The 21,369-nt window shown below is 34.1% G+C and overlaps 1 protein-coding gene and 1 pseudogene across 1 annotated transcript; one reads left to right on the forward strand and one right to left on the reverse strand.

Annotated features, from left to right (window-relative positions):
• The first annotated feature begins 896 nt into the window (after positions 1-896).
• On the forward strand, positions 897-11,895 carry LOC143630656 (protein NUCLEAR FUSION DEFECTIVE 4-like; annotated as a pseudogene).
• Positions 11,896-12,288: 393 nt separating this feature from the next.
• Positions 12,289-16,932, reverse strand: LOC143630686 (uncharacterized). The gene is made up of 4 exons (XM_077099626.1): positions 16,366-16,932; positions 15,652-16,005; positions 12,813-15,003; positions 12,289-12,732 (listed from the first exon to the last, which is right to left on the reverse strand). The coding sequence occupies exons 1-4, from the start codon at positions 16,930-16,932 to the stop codon at positions 12,404-12,406; spliced, it is 3,441 nt and encodes a 1,146-aa protein (XP_076955741.1). The 3' UTR covers positions 12,289-12,403.
• Positions 16,933-21,369: the final 4,437 nt, after the last annotated feature.

The following is a 21,369-nucleotide window of genomic DNA, read 5'->3' on the forward strand; positions in this document are numbered from 1 at the left end:
CCAGTTGCAGTGGTGGGTGGATTCAGCATTCCAGTTCAGGAGTGCACCAGTCGGGTCGTCTGAGATTGAATTCTTAAAATGTTTCAAAGCATTTGCTTCATCACCTTCCAAGGTTGATTGCACACCGACCACCAGGAGAGCTAAAAGGATAAAGATTTTGAATGCCATTGAAGTAATGATGGGCATACATCGAAGCTGGTTTTTTTATATTGTGGAATTTAGAGAAAAGATTTTTCTTCATGTGTCAAATCAAATGCTTATCAGTTATCATATGATATGTGGCTTTGTTTTTAAGTATTTTGGAGGAAGAAGTCTCTTCCAGGTACATGGTGGTCATACTCTACTTCCCCCAAGCACACGGCTTCCCTAAGTTCTTTGACGTCCCTTTCATAATACAATAAGTTTTATATTTTACAGCTTAACAGCTTAGTTAGGTTATAAATAAAAAAATAAATAAACATTATACGCATACAAGTATGTGTTTTTTTTAGTATATATGCACAATCAATTTTTGTCTTATATTAGTGTACAAGTAAGAGTGTTGAACGTACGCGTTATATCAATATATTTTTCTTTGGATTTCCCTTTCAAGGATAGGATTACATAACAGTGATTTACTAATATTAATGCATAAAAAATATTATATTTAGTAGTTTAATATTATTTATTCTTTAACTGGGAGATGCTTTGAAAAAACAGACAAAACTGGCGAGACGGGTGGTGGCATGTTTTTTTTTTTTTTTTTTTTGGAACAACAGATGATGTTATGTAACGAGTACAGAGCTAGATGAGTTTGGGTTAAAACGAGAAGAATGTTGTGGTTCATACTCCAAACAAACCAATAAACATAAGTATCTAAGTTACTTTAAATTAACAAATTAAGAAGACTAGGAAACATGATGACACAGAAGCAGATTATGATTCTTGTGCATGGGAAACGCGGGCATGGGGACCAAAGAGAAGTCAATTTACATCGGGCCGAAACGGATATGAACCAAAAGAGCTCGCACTACAAGAACTTTCACTTATGGCGACACAAAGTCGTCGCTATGGTGCTAAAAGCCGCCGCTAAAAGTTTTAGCGTCGAAAGGTCGTCGCTAAAGGGTCGCCGCTAGTTCGCGCCGCTATTGACTGGCTGTTGCCGCTTCCAAAGTCGCCGCTGAAGGTCTACCGTCACTAATGCTCTATGTCGTCACTAATAAATCGCCATAAAAGGAGTCACCAAAATCCGGTTAGCCGGATTTGAGTTGCGGCAGACTTTTAGCGACGACTTGTTGTCACTAATGCATTTTTTATTTTTTAACTTATGTTTTTGCCATTTCCAGATTTTCACAGCCAAAAACAAACAAGCAGATTCTCCAAAATGCATATTGCAACCATTGGATATATATATATATATATATATATATATATATATATATATATATATATATATATATATAAACATAATAAGTACATAAACGTCAACTAGTTCAAATATTTTGTTCATGTTATACATAAAATAAACAATTAAAACATTAATCTAGCCTGTCCATTTCATAACTCGCTCCCTTCATCCGTATCATCTTCATTGCCTTTATTTGATGCCTTTTTTGAATCCATAATTTGTGAATTGTGCCATAAATCTCGAGTCTGAAATAAACTATCAATTTCATACCAAGACACTCAAAGCAACAGTCTGCACACCTCCAGTCATCTCCATAATTACATGCTCCAAAATAGCATCATTAATTAGTCATTAATCACTGATCAAGCATTATATGTTATTACGTCGAATAAAGATTCAAGTTTGGTTAAGTTACCAGGCTCACAGTTTTGTCCTCACAGATACCAGGGTTCACAAAATTAGTATTTAAAGGCAAGTCATATGTATAGTAGTGATCTGTTTCTTGTAGTGTCACCGCTAAAGGATTTGCCGCTAAAAACAAATTTCTTGTAGTGTTGTGGTGGTTGAGGGGCTGCAGTGGGCGGTGGTGGTGTTCGAAACGGTGGAGGTAGCATGCGGTACTGTGGAGGTGGCAACATCGGTGGGGTGGCATCGACATTGGCAACATAACAGAGATTGCGGTGTCGACAACGATGAGCAGGTACAACATGTGCGTGTGATAACGTATTTAAAGGCAAGTCATCTGTATGGTAGTGATCCGTTTTTTAAGTTTAGATCCATTACATATTATGAGTTAATTTAAATGATTTTACTTTACTATTAAATTCTTAACTTCTTGAGGTGTTACTTTTGTTCATATCAATCCATAATAGAGTAACGATTGTCACTCACTGATATCACTGTAAAAGCTTTTTAATTATTAGGATAAACTGCGGTTTTCGTTACTGTGGTTTGTCCAACTTTATGGTTTAGTCCAATAGTTTTAAATTTACGATTTTCGTCCCTGTGGTTTCATTTTACTTACAATTAAACCCGAATTCACTAACCATGTTAAATTTGGTTGTTAAACCTATCAACGTGCCCCTCACGTGAGAGGCAATTTTGTCGTTTTTCTCCCCAAATACAACCCAACCCCCTCATGTGAGGGGGGCTTGCGAAATAGAATTGGGGTTTATTTTGGGAGGAAAAATACAAAACTACCCCTCACGTGAGGGGCACGCTGATGGGTTTAACGATCAAACTTAGCGGGGTTAGTGAATTCGAGTTTAATTGCAAGTAAATTGAAACCATATGGACGAAAATCATAAATTTAAAATTACTAGACTAAAACCGTATATTTGGACAACCACAAGAATGAAAAACGCAGTTTACTCTAATTATAATCTATAATAATATATCTATATTTTTTATAATTGAGTGAAGTTCTAGCTAGTTAGAACTAAAGTAATCGGATTCTTCAATCTTCATGTACAGATTGATTTTTATGAACCGGTTGGACCAAGTCCAAGCCCAGGCCCAAGCCCAAGTATACCTTCATCTAAAGCCTAGTTTAATAAGCTCGACCATTTAATTTAAATAGCCCAAGAAGTAACAAACCAATATAAGGCCTCGTTAAACACTTAACCCGAAAACACAAAATACTATTGAACTTAAACGAGCATGCACTCCCGCGTCTCCAAATAATTAAAAATATTTACTAGATCAAGTCTATTATATTATCGAATCGACATGTCTAATTGATTGAGATATATATATGTAATTAAGTTCATGAGAGAAATGAAATTAGTGCGAGAAATGCAAGAAATGAATATGAGCCACTAATTTTATTTTAGTTTTTAATATTTAAGAATAAATAAAAAAGATGTAAATGCAACAATAAATGCACTCTGTATCTTTAATTAATACAACTAATATAACCATAATAGATCTTTCTCTAATTAATATATCTAACTAATTTAACTATAATAATAAAAAAGATAAATCACTAATTTAGTATTATTTTTTGTTACACCATCTTCATTTTTTTCAACAAAAATATAATTTAATAATATAATACTATTTCTTTATATTAAAAAAATAATTTTTTTCCACTCAATTTATTAGCATATATCAACGTGTTTTTTTTATAAATATCAAAACATAATATATTTTTTTTTCAGTTGATATGTCTATAAAAATTATTGTCATAAATATTAATAAAAAAATATCATACAAATGTGTCTATTAGGTACTAATAATAAATATACAACCTACACAAAATTATATAACCTACACTTATTTTGAGTAACAAAAACGTACAACATATAAAAATCATACAACTTACATATGTAATTCGACATCAACAATTATATAAACTACATAAAGATACACATATCCTACACGTGCGTAGGTTATATGTTTTCGTATGTAGGTTATATGTTTTCTTGTAACAACTCGGGTTTTCGTATTTGAATTCGTATTCGTTTACCCGACTCGGGAATATATTTCGGATCTTTCAAATTATTAAAATCTTATATTTATTCGAATTTAAATTTGTTAGACTTATTTTATATTCATATAACTTTCAAACTCGTTAAACTATGCTTAAAAACCTTTAAATTGCTTAAAACGGCTAAAAATCGCATTTATAGAAGTACAGGGACTAGTTTTGCATATTTTAGACTAAATTAGCTGTAACATCCTAAAATTTATAATGTTAAATAAAGAAAGTTACGTTTAGTGATTTCGCGTTATTAATTAATTAATGTCGAGTAAAGAACGGATCATGGACTTAGATTAATTAAGATGGGTTAAATGAGAATGGGCCTTAGGTCCATGGGCTTTAAGGGATATAAATATCCCCTAAACCAACCTAAAACCCTAAACCTCATTTCATTTCCATCATAATCTCTACACACTCCAAACACACACACACACCATAAACGAGCAAGACCCGAGAGAGAGTAAACGTTAGTTGGTATTAGATCTTATTACACGAGATCTAGAGTGCATAAACAAGCTAATCAAGATCGAACGAGCGCTAAAGGTATGTTCTTGACCTTTAAAGTTTACGTAGTATTGAACGTTTTTACTTAAAGGTCCAAGCTTTATAGTATATACGGGATACATATACGACCGAAAACGGTTAGGGAACGTAGTGGGTGATGTCGAACCATAACAAGGGTATTAAAATCGCCAAAATGCTTGATAAAAAAACTAAACCCGTAGCTGAACTGGGTAACTTCGCCTGCAAAACCATAACTTCGCCTGCAAAAGCTTAACTTTGCCTTCAAAGCATAACTTCGCCTTCAAGGCTTAACTTCGCCTACGGCCAAGTTCGCCTAACTGGTAACTTCGCCTACGGCCAAGTTCGCCTAACTGGTAACTTCGCCTAAGGCCAAGTTCGCCTAACTGATAACTTCGCCTAAGGCCAAGTTCGCCTAACTGATAACTTCGCCTAAAGTTAAGTTCGCTTAGAAAATAAATTAAAAACCTAATGGAAAATGTGTTAAGACAGTAAATGTAAATAAAACCCTGCAGCTCGACCCCAGCCAGGGGCTCTGCCCCTTGGACCCTGCTAGGGGCTGCCGCCCCTAGACCCCGCTACGAGGGGCGCTGCCCCCGGACCCCTGTTCGTTGTGGGCACTAGTTAAGGCTAGAAAGATGATATGAGTAGTGATAATTAATTGATACGTATACTTGTTATACAGTCAGCCGTGCACAACTGAAGAAAGGGATTACGATTAACGGTGAACGTAACCGTGTTCAAGTGAGTTTCTAGCCCAATTATGTGTTATGTTTTCGGGGCTGTGTGCATACTCAATATGTTTGTTAATACGCTTATCCTAAGAGATAAGTGTATGCCTTATGTGGATAATGTGAAATGTACGAATGATTGCTTGATGGTACGTGAACGATCTTCGGATATTGCACGTACTGTCAGGTTATAACGCTATGTATAAGGTAAGTATGATATGTATGCTTATGTGTATGAACGTGATAAAGTTAATAAAAGAAGGAAATGATGGTTGTATGGTTGTATGGTTACGAAAAGGGTACCGAGCCCTAATAATACTCGAGGTATGATGTATGGTTGTATGGTAACGAAGAGGGAATTGAACCCTACTAATATTCGAGAACTAGGGAACCGAACCCTACTAATATTCGAGGAAAGAGGGTACCGAGCCATAATAATACTCGAGGAAGGAGGGTACCGAGCCCTAATAATACTCGAGGAAGGAGGGTACCGAGCCCAAATAATACTCGAGGAAGGAGGGTACCGAGCCCTAATAATACTCGAGGAATGTAGGGCGTAATGCTCTTTATAACGTAAGATATGAAAGCAAGTTAATACAAAAAAAGGAAAGTAAGAAAGTATGAAATTATGAATGAAAGAATATAAGTTTATGTGTATTGTATAATGTATGATTTACTAGAACTCACTCAGCGTAGCTGACTTTTAGTATGCACGCAGGTGAGTAGGATGAGTCAGCTCGCTTGAGGAGACACGTGGCACTAAATAAGAGGCTGGCATCGGAAGACTCAAGACGTTTAAGTTTAATGTTTCGTTTATTTTGAAAAACAAAATGATGTTTTAAGACAAGACGTGTTTTGTTATGAAATGTTTTATGAAAGCTTTTATATTCCGCGAATGTTTTAATTAACTCTGATATTTAGAACTGCGTTTATGAGTAAATCCAACACGAAAGTAGGGCTACCGGTAACGGGGCCTTACATTAGCGAAACGTAAACTCCAAGATATCTAAATTAATGTTTCAAATCAGGCCAATCCATTTTCTTGTTGTCCAAGCCAAATTTTATTAGTTATTATACCCAATCTTCTCATTAATAGCTTATTTTGTTTCCTAATCGAGTGGATTCCTTCAAAAATGCATTATAATACTCAATATTAAATTAAAACACACCTATAAACCCTAAAAACTACTGAAGTCCAGCCATCCTCTCCATATCCCACGGAGGTTCCCTTCTCCTTTGTCGGTTTCTTCAAGATTAATCAAGTTCTTTAAGCTGTTGTTGACTTTCAAGCTTCAAGACCTCGTAGACCACAATTTCTCCTAGTTCCAATCCTCGTTTGGGTAAGTTTTCTTCTTCACTATTGTAGGTTTTTATCTCCTTTACAAAATACCTTAATCAATTTATGAGATTGAGGGGATTTACCGTGTCAATTGGACTCCGACCCGTTTAAGGGCAAAATAGTCAACAAGATTGACTATTTGATTTCTCTATCTTCTGGTCAAAATTAGCTTTCAGGCCAGAAGACTTTTTTATTTGTTTTAAAATTTTGAGTGTACTAACAAAAATCTGACTCCCAACTAGCTGTTCTGATTCTGGTAAGTACCAGCTCGCTTATTTGCTGAAAATCTCATAACCGGAGTTCCATACATCCGTTTGGATTGATTCCAACCGCTATGTACTCGGTTTTTACTCTATTTTCTTATGTATAAATCTCAGGTCTGTTTGGTTCATATCACTCATTGCGTGAACTTTACTCGTTTAATCATTCTACTCGCTTAATCATCGAGGTGAGTAATCACTCTCATTTTTACTTATTTTAAAACCTTTTAGGGACATATGCGTATTTAAATTATTTGTATAATATCTAGTATTCAAAATCGCAACTATTTAATCTTTGTGTGTATATCAGTTTATGCCTAACTTGTTATTTGCTTACTTGCTTTATTTGAACGCATTTTGCTGAAGTTCCTCATTTGAGTACGATCATACGAATATTTAGGCAACCGATGTCCATTTTATGGCAACGGTTTAATCCTTCCTTGGTAACCAATGTCCATTTATATGGAATTGGTTGAGCTCTTTCTTTATGGTTGATTGTTTGTTTATGTGTTATGGTTAAACTGTTTATTCTTACATGAACAGTTTGCATCTTTATTTATTTATTATATATTATTTTTGTGTATTAAACTGGTGTTTTACTCACTCAACATGTGTTGTTGACAAACCATTCTATTTTATACGCATATGCAGGTTATTGTTTGAACTAGTTGCAAAGATTTGGTGAAGAATTTAAGTTATAAAACTTTTAATCAAGATAATTTGTGATATAAATTGTATTGTTGTATGATTATGGATTTTGTACTTTGTACTTGAATTATTTGAATCATTTAATCGAATTAAATAGTTTTTGTCACTTTTAAATATTGCATAATAGTACCTTGAGAGCTGTGAGCAATTGGCTCACGCCCCGACATTTCCGCCTTAGGTTGTGGTGTGACATTTCTTATTGTTAGAACAGGTGTAGGTTATATGTTTTTGTATAGGTTGTATATTTTTATTGACATTTAATTCAAACGTGTGTAATATAGTTTTTTGTATTATTCACCACAATGTAACTATGTGTTGATGGATATTGATATGTTGAGTGGGAAGAAATTGGTTTTGAATAAAAAGAAATTTTAATGTATGGATAAATTGTATTCGTGTAAGATAAAATTTCCGTGTGTAGGTTATATGTTTTTCATGTGTAGGTTATATGTTTTCGTGTGCATGTGTATTTTATTGATGATGAATTTTGGGTGTAGGTTATATGTTTTTCGTGTGTAGGTTATATGCTTTCTTATTCTTAGAACAAGTGTAGTTTATATGTTTTTGTGTATGTTGCATGTTTTTTTGTTGATATTTAATGCAAACACGTGTAAAATAGTTTTTGTATTATTCATCACAATGTAAGTACGTGTTGATGGATATTAATATATTGAGTTGGAAGAAATTTGATTTTAGTAGAAAGAAATTATAATGTATGAATAAGTTGTATTTGTGTAGAATAAAAATTCAAGAGACAAAAAATAAGTTATAAAATAAATGAGTTCTTATTATTTTTCAATTATAATAATTTGATTAGTTTTATTAATTAAATATATAACTATTATGGTTTATTAGTTATATTAATCGAAGAAAGAGAATACGTTTATACTTTCTTTATTTAAGCATTTAAAACCTAAAACTAAACTAGCGACTCACATTCATTTCTCGCAGTAATTTCATAATTCTCCTTAACCACCCCCTATATATATATATATATATATATATATATATATATATAGGGAGAGGATCATGAGAGAACTCTATAATATGGAGAGAACTAGAGAACTAATAATGAAGTATTTTTAATTTAATTAAAAAAATATTTTTTAATTTTTTTTCCTTTCATCTTTCTTATATGTTGTTATTCTTCACCACAAAAAAAATAAAACTAAAAAAAAATTAAAAAAAAATAAAAAAATTAACGAGTAATGCATATATGCAATACACCGACTTTTTTTATAATGCATATGTGCAATAGTGTGCATTTTGATATTTGAAATAGTGTTGAATAGCATATAAATAGTTGTTTGTATTGTTTATTTGCAATAGTGTTATATTATATACAAAAATTAAAAAATCGATATAGTGCATATGTGCATTAGTGTTGTATTACATATATGCGATAATGTGTTTTGCATACAATTATTAGTGTCGTATTTGCATATATTCAATAGTGTGTATTGGATAATGCAATTGTGTTGTATTATATGCAATAAAACACTATTGTATATATTCAATAGGCATTAGTGCATATATGCACTACAGTACTACACCGACAAGTTTTTTTTTTAGGGTCAATTTCATCTTAGTATAATGAGGAAGGAAAAAAAATCACAAAATAATTTTTTTTAAAATAATTAAAAATAATTCTTTACTTCTCTAGTTATCTGTTTAAAAGGAGTTCTCTCTCGATCTCACCCCTGTATATATATATATATATATATATATATATATATATATATATATATATTAAAATTTATTATTGATTGATTCCATTAGCACTCTAGCTGTTTGATGAATGTCCGAATGAAATTATTGCGGTAATCATATGCTAACAAATATAAAAAACAAACTGGAAATAAAACACAAAGGAATATAATATAAAGGCCCGAATCATTCATCTATCTGCAAGTGAAAGAACTCAAGTCCCTCGTAACTGCGATACGATTTTAAATTTACTATTTATTTGGTTTTCAAGGTACAATGACTCCATGCACCGGTCATTTTATGCAAACTATGGTGACCCATAAGCTAACAAAAGTCTAACATTTGATTTCAATCTCTAAAAGCAATTCAACAAAATAAAACTTTTGAAAAATACAACATTTAGTCTATTTATTATTACTGTAATTTTTACTTTTAAATTTAATGTATTTTTTTTATCTTACTGTAGTTTTTTTAATTTAATATTTAATTATTTAATGCACAAAAGTGGGCATTTTGACTACCCCTCTTTTCCCAAAAAACTAATATTCTGACTGAGCGTCACATAACACAAAATATCCATGGGTAAAGCATATTGATTACATATGATCTTAGTGACATATCATTCGTCAAACTAATATTGGTTTCATTGAAATAAACAAAATAAAAAAGAAAATAAAAGTAACGAATCGGTTGTTTGAATGACCGGACCTAGTCACCTAGGTCATGAGCCAAATATATAGTTTTAAGTAAAACAAAAACTGACATTTGTTTTATATTTAAAATAATGAACTTTTTATTTTTTTTAAATAAAATAATAATATATTAAATTTTATTATTTTATAAAGATAATAACACACCCTACATTTTTTAGAAAAGCCATAAAATTACCGAAACTAGAAAACCCAAGTAAGTTCGTAGGACCCAAAGTACAAAACAAAGAAAATGGAATTAACATGTAGATATTAAAAGCAAGGTTGCAAAAGTTGCTAGGCGGACCCTAGGCGGCCAACTGGGGAGTTGGGTGTACTCGGAGTACTCGGATAATACTCGAACATGATAAATATCATAAATTTACTAATATTTATAACAAAATAGGTAATGCTCAATATAAATAAGAGAAATACATTTTTAAATAATAAATTATTTTAAAAATGGTTAGTTATTAAGTAAAAAAAATGATATTTATTCTTTTATATTAAAGAAATCCGAGTTATGTTTTATTTTTTTAAGCCAAAATCGGCCCAAGTTAACCGACTAGATGCGATTCTGACTGAAATTTGCCACTTTTAATCAATTTTTAGTAATTAGGCGGAATTAAATAAACTTGTCTCGGAGACATACCTTGTAGCGAGTATTCGGAGAGTACTCGGCCTTGGAAACCTACTTTTACAACATTGATTAAAAGACAACTGTCTAAAGGCTAAAAATATATATTTTGACTTTTAAGGATTAAATTTTAAATTGTGCTTCAGTCTTCATACTTTGGGTATACTCATTTTGTTGGGTTCCAATGGTGATCAGTCAACAGTTTAACGATTAAACCCGGTTTTAATAAAAGTTTCATAATTATTAATCTGATTAAAATTATTATGAATGCAGCAGAATAAATAAACGAGTAATCATCACTTTATGGAATCATATAGGATCCGGTTACAAACAATACGAGTAAAAAACAAATCAACCAAATTAAATACCGACAATATTTAATTTTAACTCGGTTAATGAATAACCGGTTGAGACACCACATAACAAACTTCGCTAGGTGACAACACAAACGACACCCGGTGGTGGCGGCGCACGGATATTCTTGTTGATAATCCTTCCATTCATCTCCCCAAGCATCATTTATCTTGTATATAAAGAAAGTGCAGCGGGCTCACTATTTTAAACAACAGCCCGCTAAAGGCCCGGGTTACAATTTGGTTGAATTTGAACATCATGAAGAATTCCATGAAGAATGTATTACTCCTGTGGTTGACACAAGTTCACGTGGTGGTTGCGGTTTTAATGAAATAATCGAACAGGATCAGTTAACGGTGCTTGGTGAGGCGCATATGCTACAAATCTCGGTGTGATTTTTGGCTTTATTATATCGCGTATTTTTGTGGGGGTACTATCGGGCTCGTTTACAGTAACAATTTAGGGCAGGTTGTGCAGTCGCTTGGATACATTTCCATGACCAAACCACTTGTTCCGACTTATTCTACATGCTCGTTTTTTGGGCGTCTTCTTACGGGTGCTGCAGATTTGGTTGCCTGCTTTTACCACCAGCCTTATACAGGAATGTATAGAACTCGGGCCGGGAGGCTATCACTTGCCCTCGTGCCGATGCCTTTTTCTTTTGTCCTGCTAATATTATCTGACAGGTTGACTGTTTTACGTGTGGCTACCGGTTTGATAGGAGTCTGCTCCGGGTTCTTAGTGTCGACAGCTGTTATGATCACTTCCGAGCTTTTTGGCTCAGAGAGCTCGAGGATTAATCATAATATTCTTATAACCAACATCCCGTTGGGATCACTGATATATGGTGTTACTGCATCTTTGGTTTATGATGACCACATCAGGAGCTCAGAAGATGAAGGATCAACGGTGTGTATCGGTCGAAAATGTTATTACCAGACGTTTATATTGTGGGGATGCGTTTCTTTGTTGGGTTTGGTTTCAAGTTTTCTGCTTTCTTTAAGAACGGAACCAGCTTATGAAAGATATTATAAGGAGAGAAGAAGTAAAGAGACTTTAATCAGTGACGAGTTCTAGAGTTTTGATAAATAAGTTGGATACTTACCATGAAATGCGAAGAACAAGATAGACATAGAGATTAGTGATCTTTGAATGATGCAGTTCAGGAGAGCAGAAGTGTATGAATTCATAGGTTTTGAGTTATAAATTTGTAACATATTTGTAGTGTTGGTTAATGTATGCATCTTCTGGTCATTTTGACTAAAGAAAGTCAAACTGTGAATTTACTAATGAGTAATGACTAAGGTAGCCTTATGAGGAACCGGTGTGTGAAAACAAGAGTTTTATATATTGTCTGATGAAATGAAACAAATAATTTTAACGAATGCGAATGCGATTCATAGAATAGACTTGGGTTGAAATGATTTTTTTAGAATCAAAGTATTAAAATGGTTTAAGGGCAAAATGGTCAAAGTAAGTACTCCCTATGATATTTTGCTTAAATAGAAGTAATGCTCACGGACAAATATGAAACTGCTACAATCTTGAAGTGAAACTTGTTATTAATCACTCAAATACGAGTTATAACTACACTTTCTTGCTGATCTTTGTGAGCGAAGATAAGACTTCGTTCATGTCTGGTCGATCATCTGGATCCGCTTGAGTGCAAGATAATGCCAACTGAAGAATCTGTTCTATAACACCGTGTTTTGTGGGGAAATCGGAAGCCAGTACAGGATCGACAATTTCAATCAGCTCACTGGTTTCATTTGAAAGTGCTTGTTCTATCAACTGTGGCAAAGTTCCCTCGTCTTCGGTGAGTCCTGTTGGTCTTCTTCCGGTCATAAACTCCAAAATTATCACTCCAAAGCTAAATACATCCACTTTTGTTGTCACTTTTCGCATATATGCAAACTCTGGTGGAGAAAAAAATGAATTAGTGTGACTTTTTAGGTCAAATGCTATCTAAAAAGAGAGTTGGGGATGCATATATTACCTGGCGCCAAGTAACCAATGGTCCCTTGAAATGCGGATGTAGAAGAAACACTCCTTCCATCCGGCTGAATCACTCCTAGAATCCGAGCGGTCCCAAAATCGCTAACATGAGCATCCCAATTTTCATCGAGAAGAATGTTAGAAGGCTTTAAATCACAATGAACTATGGGGAAATCATATCCTGAATGTAAATAAACGAGTCCTCTAGAAACTGAAACCAAAAGACCAACTCTCTCAGAAAGATTCCATCTTGATCGATCAATCCCAGAATCATGTATAACCTTATCCAGATTACCATTTTCCATGTATTCAAGAACCACAGCCTTTAACTTTCTACTCTCCCATGCATAACCAACCACTTTCACTAGATTTCTATGCCTCAATTTTGCTAACGTGCTCATTTCTTTGTAGAAGCTCTTATCGGATTCTGTTGAAAAGTCTCTGAAATTCAGATTTTTTACCGCTATCATCCTTCCATCTGTTAGTCTACCCTTGTACACTGTGCTTAAACTGCTTTTACCAAGAATGTTACTTTCAATGAATCCGTTGGTAGCATCTTCAAGTTCTTGTCTATCGAATCTTTTTAAGGTGAACCCTTGGGTGAATTCTGGCTCTGGATCTTTAGATTTTTTAACACGTCGATAACATACAACCCCCAAAATTAGTACAAGAAGCAAAGCTAGACATCCGAATATTGAAAGAATAATGACTTTTCTGGATATATGATGTGAATGATTTGTTTGGGATGAGAAAACACATGAGTTGGTGTCATTGGTAAAACATAGAGATGGATTTCCAAGTAATCCAACGGCGCTAGAGTTTTTGAAAAGTTCAGTATCAGGAACACGCCCCTTGAGGTGATTAAACGAGAGATTAAGGTGTTTTAATGCCAAATTATATCCAAAATTTTTAGGAATCGTGCCATTGAATTTGTTTTGGGAAAGATCAACTGAAGTAAGAAGTGTCAGATTTGACATGCTTTCTGGAATCTCTCCTTCCAACTGATTTCTTGATAAATTTATGAAGGAAAGAACCTTAAGAGTAGGGAAAATTTCATCAGAGACGGTACCGGAAAGCTGGTTTCCTGACAAATCAAGACTTTGCAAGTTTCTGCAGTTCTGAATTGCTACAGGAATACCTCCTGATAGATTATTGTTTGAGATATCAACGGCTTGCACCATCTCCATCATTCCAAATTCACTTGGGATGTTTCCTGTAAGGAAATTGTTTGAGAAATTTAGATATATCTGCGTATTCTTCATGCTTGCAATCACCGGCCCAGGAATTGATCCAGTGAGAAAGTTGTGTGAGAGGTCTATCCAAATCAGTCGGTTCAATTTTGTCATACTGTCCCCAATTGACCCATTAAACAAGTTTCCACTGAGATCCAGCTTAGAGAGCATCTCAAGCTTTGAAATTGAATTCAAAACTGGACCTTCAAACTTATTGTTCATCAGAGAGAGTTGAGTCAACTGTTTAAGCTCGAAGATTTGATCAGGAACCCGGCCTTCTAAATTTGTATAAGCAATATACAGGCTTTGAAGAGAGGAAATTTTTGAGATTTCTACAGGAATGGAGCTTGAAAATTGGTTTTGTCCAAGATATAACGTTATCAAATTAGTCAAGTTTCCAATTTCTCGTGGGATTGGCCCGAAAAAGGAATTATCATAAATTTGCAGCATTTTGAGATTAGAAAGTCTTCCAATTCCTGGTTTCAACACCCCAGTAAGATTGTTTAGATATATATACAATTGCTCAAGACTTGAACAATTGAAGAGATCATCAGGGATCTTTCCAGACAATTTGTTGCGGCCAATATTAAGAATTAAAAGATTTGGCAACTTTCCTAAAACATGAGGAATTTCTCCCACAATCCTATTTTTAGCCAACTCTAACATACGGATCTTTGTACAATTTGTGATGCTAATTGGAATAGGCCCCTCGAGAAGATTACCAGAAAGTAACAAATACATTAATTTGTAAAGAGACCCAATGCTTGAAGGAATTGATCCCGTGAGAAAGTTGAAGCTAATTTTCAATCTATTTAAATCGACTAACCTGGTTATTGATAGAGGGATTTCACCGGAAAGTGAATTTTTCAACAAATAAAGAACTTGTAAACTGGACAAATTCCCAATCTCTCTTGGAATCATACCAGAAATTTGGTTTTGACTCAAGTCAAGATCTTGTAGCTCTTTCAATTGACCAATCGAAGTTGGAATTGAACCGTTAATTTTGTTGGAGTTGAGTCTAAGCTGATGCAAAGAAGTGCAGTTGCATAAGCTATCCGGAATGATTCCAGTAATGAAATTGATTCCCAGGTCTAGTGTCTGCAAATTCTGGAGTTTACCCAATTCAGATGGAATCGGGCCAGAGAGTGTGTTTTGCCACAAGTAAAGAGCTTCTAACCTGAACAAATTTCCAATCTCTCTAGGAATGATACCTATAAGTTGGTTTTGGCTGAAGTCAAGATTTTGTAGCTCTTTCAAATGGCCAATCGTAGTTGGAATTGAACCCTCTAAAAGGTTATTAAAAGACCAAAGTACCTTAAGATTGACCAAGTCACCGATTCTGTCTGGAATGGTACCGCTAAGGTTATTGGAAAAAAGTCTAAGTTGCAGTAAAGAAGTGCAGCTGCCTAAGCTATCCGGCATGATTCCAGTAATGAAATTTATTGCCAGGTCTAGTTTCTGCAGATTGTGGAGTTTTCCCAGTTCAGATGGTATCGGGCCAGAGAGTGTGTTTTTCCACATGTGAAGAACTTGGAGCCTGGACAAATTTCCAATCTCCCTAGGAATGATTCCCGAAAGTTGGTTTTGGCTCAAGTCAATATTTTGTACTTCTTTCAAATGACCAATCGAAGTCGGAATTGAACCTTCTAAAAGGTTATTAAAAACCCAGAGAACCTGAAGATTTGCTAAGTCACCAATTCTGTTTGGAACTATACCGTTGAGTTTGTTAGAATTAAGTTTAAGTTGTTTCAAAGAAGTGCGGTTGCACAAGCTGTCCGGAATAGTTCCCGTGATGGAGTTTTGCCACAAGTACAAAATTTGCAAACTGGACAAGTTTCCAATCTCTCTTGGAATGATACCAATAAGTTGGTTCTCGCTAAAGTCAAGATTTTGTAGCTCTTTAAAACGGCCAATCGTAGTTGGAATTGAACCCTCTAAAAGGTTATTAAAAGCCCAAAGTACCTGAATATTAACCAAGTCACCGATTTTGTCTGGAATGGTATCGCTAATTAAGTTGGAATTAAGTCTGAGTTGCTGCAAAGAAGTGCAGTTACATAACCCCTCCGGAATGATTCCAGTAATGAAATTGATTCCCAGGTCTAGTTTCTGCAGATTGTGAAGTTTTCCCAGTTCCGATGGAATCGGGCCAGAGAACCTGTTTTGCCACAAGTGAAGGACTTGTAACCTTGACAAATTTCCAATCTCCCTAGGAATGATTCCCGAAAGTTGGTTTTGGCTCAAGCCAATATTTTGTACGTCTTTCAAATGACCAATCGAAGTTGGAATTGAACCTTCTAAAAGGTTATCAAAAGCCCAGAGTACTTGAAGATTTGCCAAGTCACCAATTCTGTCTGGAACGATACCATTGAGATTGTTGGAATCAAGTTTAAGTTGTTGCAAAGAAGTGCAGTTGCACAAGCTATCCGGAATGATTCCAGTGATGGAGTTGTTTCCCACGTCTAGCATCTGCAGCATCCGAAGTCTCCCAAGTTCGGATGGTATCGGGCCAGAGAGGGAATTGGCGTACAGAGCAAGTGAGGTAAGCTGTGTGCAGTATCCCAACTGGAATGGAATGTTGCCAGTGAATGAATTATAAGATAAATCAAGAACACGGAGGCTGGAAAGGTTTCCAAGGAAGGGAGAGATTTGGCCTTTAAGCCGTGCTTGTTGAACGGAAATAGAAACAACACGTTTGGTGATATTATGGCATCGGATTCCCGTCCAGTTGCAATGGTGGGTGAAATCGACATTCCAACTGAGAAGTGCACTTGTCGGGTCGGCCGTGATTGAATTTCTAAATTGTTTCAAAGCATTTGCTTCATCATCTTCCCAGATGGAATTAGCACCAAGCACCAGGAAAGGTAAAAGCATAAAACTTTTGAACGCCATTGACTGATTGAAGTGGTGACCAGCATATATCGAAGCTGGTTTTTTATATTGCAGAATTCAGAAGATAAGATTTTTTTTTCGTTTTATTATGTATTATATGTGTCAAAAATTCAAATCAAAGACTTATCATATCATATTATATACGTAAAAAGTTCATATCAAAGACTTAACATATCATATAATATGTGTCAAAAATTCAAATCAAAGACTCATCATCTCATACGTGGCTTATTTCATGGGGTGAAACAAGTCTTCTTCCAAGTAAATGGCGGTCGTACTCCAACACCCCAATCCTATTCAAAATACAGTAATTAAATTCTATGTTTTACAACTTAATTACATTATATTTAAAAAAAAAACACATTCTATGATTTTTGCATACAAGCATGTGTGTGTTTTCAGTATATATATATATATATATATTAGCTACAATTATAGCACATTTTAGTTTTTACAAGAAATATTTTTTACCATAATTTATAAATAACGGTGAACACATGCACATAAGTATATAAATTCACGTACACATGCACAATCACACTTTTTCTCTCATATAAGAGCATTCTCAACCCATTCCCTAAATTTATATGAGGAGAGGTTATATGTAAATTATAGGGTGAGGGTTTTTAGTGGTTGTGAGTGTAAACTATAGGGCGGAGAGAAATTGTAGTACTTTGTCAGTCCCTATTTAATTTTTAATATTTGTTGAATTGGTTGTGAGTAGTAGAGAGAGAAAAATTTAATGATAAACATATATAAAATATTATTTAATTGAACATAAAAGAGAAATACGGTGTTTTATAGTGTAATTATAAAGATGAGGATTGAGGACGAGCGGGGAATGCTAAACAAATAGACACATCGTGCGTATGAATATGAATATATATATTTTTTGAATTTTCCTTCCAAGAAATTACAGTAATTTAGTAATAATGCGCATAATTAAATATTATATTTGATCGTCTATTATTAATAATTTATTATCTACTATCTATCTACTTACCTACCTATCATAACATATTAGAGCATTCTCGTCCCATCCCCCATAATTATGTGAGGGGAATTAGTAAATTATAGGATGGAGTTTTGAATGATTGTGAGTGTAAATTATAGAGTGGAGAAAGAAATGTAGTGATTTTTTGTAAATTTGAGGAAACAAAGTTTGTCCCTATTTATTTTTTAATATTTATTGAATTGGTTGTGAGTAGAGGAGAGAGAAAACTGTAATGATAAAAGTATAAAAAATATTATTTAATTAAACAGGAAAGTGAAATATAGTGTTTTATAATGTAATTATAGAGATGGGGTGGGGGATGGGATGTGAATGCTCTTATATAGTAGAAACTCCCAAAATAACTCAAAAGAAGAGAGAGAAAAAAAATAAAGATCCTAAATTTGTTCACATTCCCAAACTAACCAATTAAATATGTACTGAGCCGACGCTTTGGGAAAATAAACGACGAGATTTTTCAACCAATGAAAAGCTGACATGTGGAAAGCATTTGACACACCAGACGAGATTTTTAAACTTCTCGTGGCTTCCGACCTTATTTTAAACTTAAATCACTTTTTATAAAACAATCTATCAAGACGGTTTTTTTATGTTTCTTGTCTGGTCAGTTCATATTATATTTTTCTTGAGAGTTGAGCATTTTTAATTTTGTCTTTCAAGACGCATTTTGATTGAATTTGTTCCAAGGAGTTCATATTCTCAAGTTTCTTCTTATAAGTTTTAAAAGTTTAAATATCGTCTCGACCGATAGGATTTTTGGTATTCCGTCTTGACCGACAAAGTCTTTTAACCAACTATCTACTCCGATTATATTTGTAATTAGGTTTTAGGTGGACCCACTTTTCAAATTAAACTATCAATTAAGGATGATATTCACCACGTGAATATTGGCTTCTGGCCACACACATGCTCTGGGCGGTTTGCCACACCTCGGTCTAAATGTGTGGCTAAAGGTCGCTTTCGTCAAACATTTGTTATTCGTGTGACTAAAAACGCACCTGTTAGAACTAAAAACACACATGTTAGAACCTTTAGCCACATATATTAGATTCGTGTAACAAAAAACACACATGATAGAACCTTTAGCCACTCTTATTCAAATTGTGTGACAAAAAACGCAGCGTTAGCCACATTTTCACAAAAAATGTGATATTTATTAGCCACATTTAATAAACTGTGGCCAAATATTATCTATGTTTACAGTAATTTGTTAATATGTGGCTAAAGCTAATATATATGGCCACACTTACGGGTATATGTTATCATAGAGTATTGTTTGTTAGCCACTTATAAGTTTTATGTGTAGCTAAAAGTTAAGACAAAGCGTGTGATTATTAGTAATTAATTGTCACACTTTAATTGTTTCATATGTGGCTAAAAATTAATAAATTTGGTCACACTTAAAGGTTTATGTGACCATATAACATTGTTTGTTAGCCACTTATAATATTTGATGTGTGGCTAAAAGCTAATAGTGACAGCAAAATAACAAATGTGACTATTGTTAGTTAATGACCACACTTTATGCTTCATGTGGCCATCATCTTCTTATTCTGAGACAAATATAGGAAGTGGAATAGGGTAAAAACAAAGAGTTAAATTCATAAATTGGTTTAAGGTCAAACTGGTAAAAGTAAATACTCTCTGTGCCATTTTGCTTAAACAGAGTAATGCTCACAGACAAATATGAAACTGCTACAATCTTGAAATGAAACTTGCAATTAATAACTCATATATGAGTTATAACTGAAGTTTGTCTTACGTTAATGTAAAAAGTAAAGTACATTAGTGTGTGTAAAGAACCGAGATAGTACTGGTAAGCTTCTCTTCTGATGACGGAGCAAACGTGAAAAAGCCGACATGTAAAGCCGATAATGCATAAAGATGATAAGGAAATCTTTGTATGTCTTCAAGTGGGGCCCACTTGCATCGGAAAGAAATTGACAAATATTATTTTACACGTGATCATTTATATAATACTATAAAATTCTTCTCTTTTTTGCATTCAACGGAAGAGACAAATTATAAATTATAATATTATCATAAATAATAATAAAATAATCAAAACACAACCAACAAAATAGCCTTGGCTTTTCCTATTTTCTAATCTTTTTACAATATTTGTTTAATAGCACACATAACCAAATGGTAAACGTAAGTGCAATGCAATTTTGGTTGATAAGGAGTGGATGTGGTGGTTTTATTAGAGAGGACAAATTCACAATGACATGCGTTGGTGATACGTATCGATAATTTTATTCTCATTCTTAATCTTAGTGTGGAAAGTTGTGCGCAGTATCCCAGCTGGAGTGGAATGTTGCCAGTGAATGAATTAAAAGATAAATTTAGAAATCGAAGACCGGAAAGGTTACCAAGAAAGTGGGAGATTTGGCCTTTGAGGCGTGCTTGTGGAATTGAAATAGAAATGACACGTTTGGTGATATTATTGCATTGGATTCCAGTCCAGTCGTAGCGCTGGGTGGATTCAGCATCCCAGTTCAGGAGTGCACTAGTCAGGTCATCTGTGATTGAATTCTTGAAATGTTTCAAATCATTTACTTCATCATCTTCCAAGATGCAATGACCACAAAGTACCAGGAAAAGGAAAGCTGAAAGGACAAATATTTTGAATGCATTGAAGTGCTGATGAGCAGCATCGAAGCTGATTATTTATATTGCAGAACTAGGAGGAAATATTATTTCTTAATGTGTTTAATCAAAGACTTATCATATTAATGAAAGTCTCTCCATGTAAAGGGTGGTTACACTCCACCTCACAGGGCATCCCAAAGTTTGAGTTCCCATTTAAATTAAATACAATAAGATCTAGTATTTTACAGCTTAATTAAATTATACTTAAAATAATAATTATTATGTGCATATATACATGCATGTTTGTTTTTAGTATATATGTTAGCTACAGTACTTATAACATATAAATATTTTTTGAAAATAAAAATAAATTATTAATAATAATTTATTTTTTATTTTTCAAGCTCATGATCAACTATAAAAGGAATCGATTACGATAGAGAGGCAGGTAAGCGAGCAACAAGCTGCGCCACCACCCTTTTTTGAATGACAAAACCGATCCTACTGAAAACAAAGTTATCGGTCTTCGGCGTTGTACGTTGAGTTACTGTGCATGATCCGCTAAACTCATTTTAGAAACATTGCAACACCATGGGCAAGGGACTCAAATGTATCGAAAGCAAAAGGAATGAAAGCGTGTTGATTCTCAACACACGCATTCTCATGCTTAGCAATTTTTCCTGCTACTGCCTTTAGCATTGTCTATCTAGCAACAAACCCGGTGTCCCTGACATAGTCACATAGATCGCGGGCTCGGGTACGGAAACGAGGAACGGGAACACAATTCACTAGTGAGGGCGTATTAGGTACATAGGGGGGAGGTTCATTTCGGT

The sequence above is a fragment of the Bidens hawaiensis genome, unplaced genomic scaffold (assembly GCF_021521415.1).
Source record: "Bidens hawaiensis isolate Kalapana, Puna unplaced genomic scaffold, B.hawaiensis_p1.1 tig00005780_1, whole genome shotgun sequence".
In the NCBI taxonomy this organism is placed as follows: domain Eukaryota; kingdom Viridiplantae; phylum Streptophyta; class Magnoliopsida; order Asterales; family Asteraceae; genus Bidens; species Bidens hawaiensis.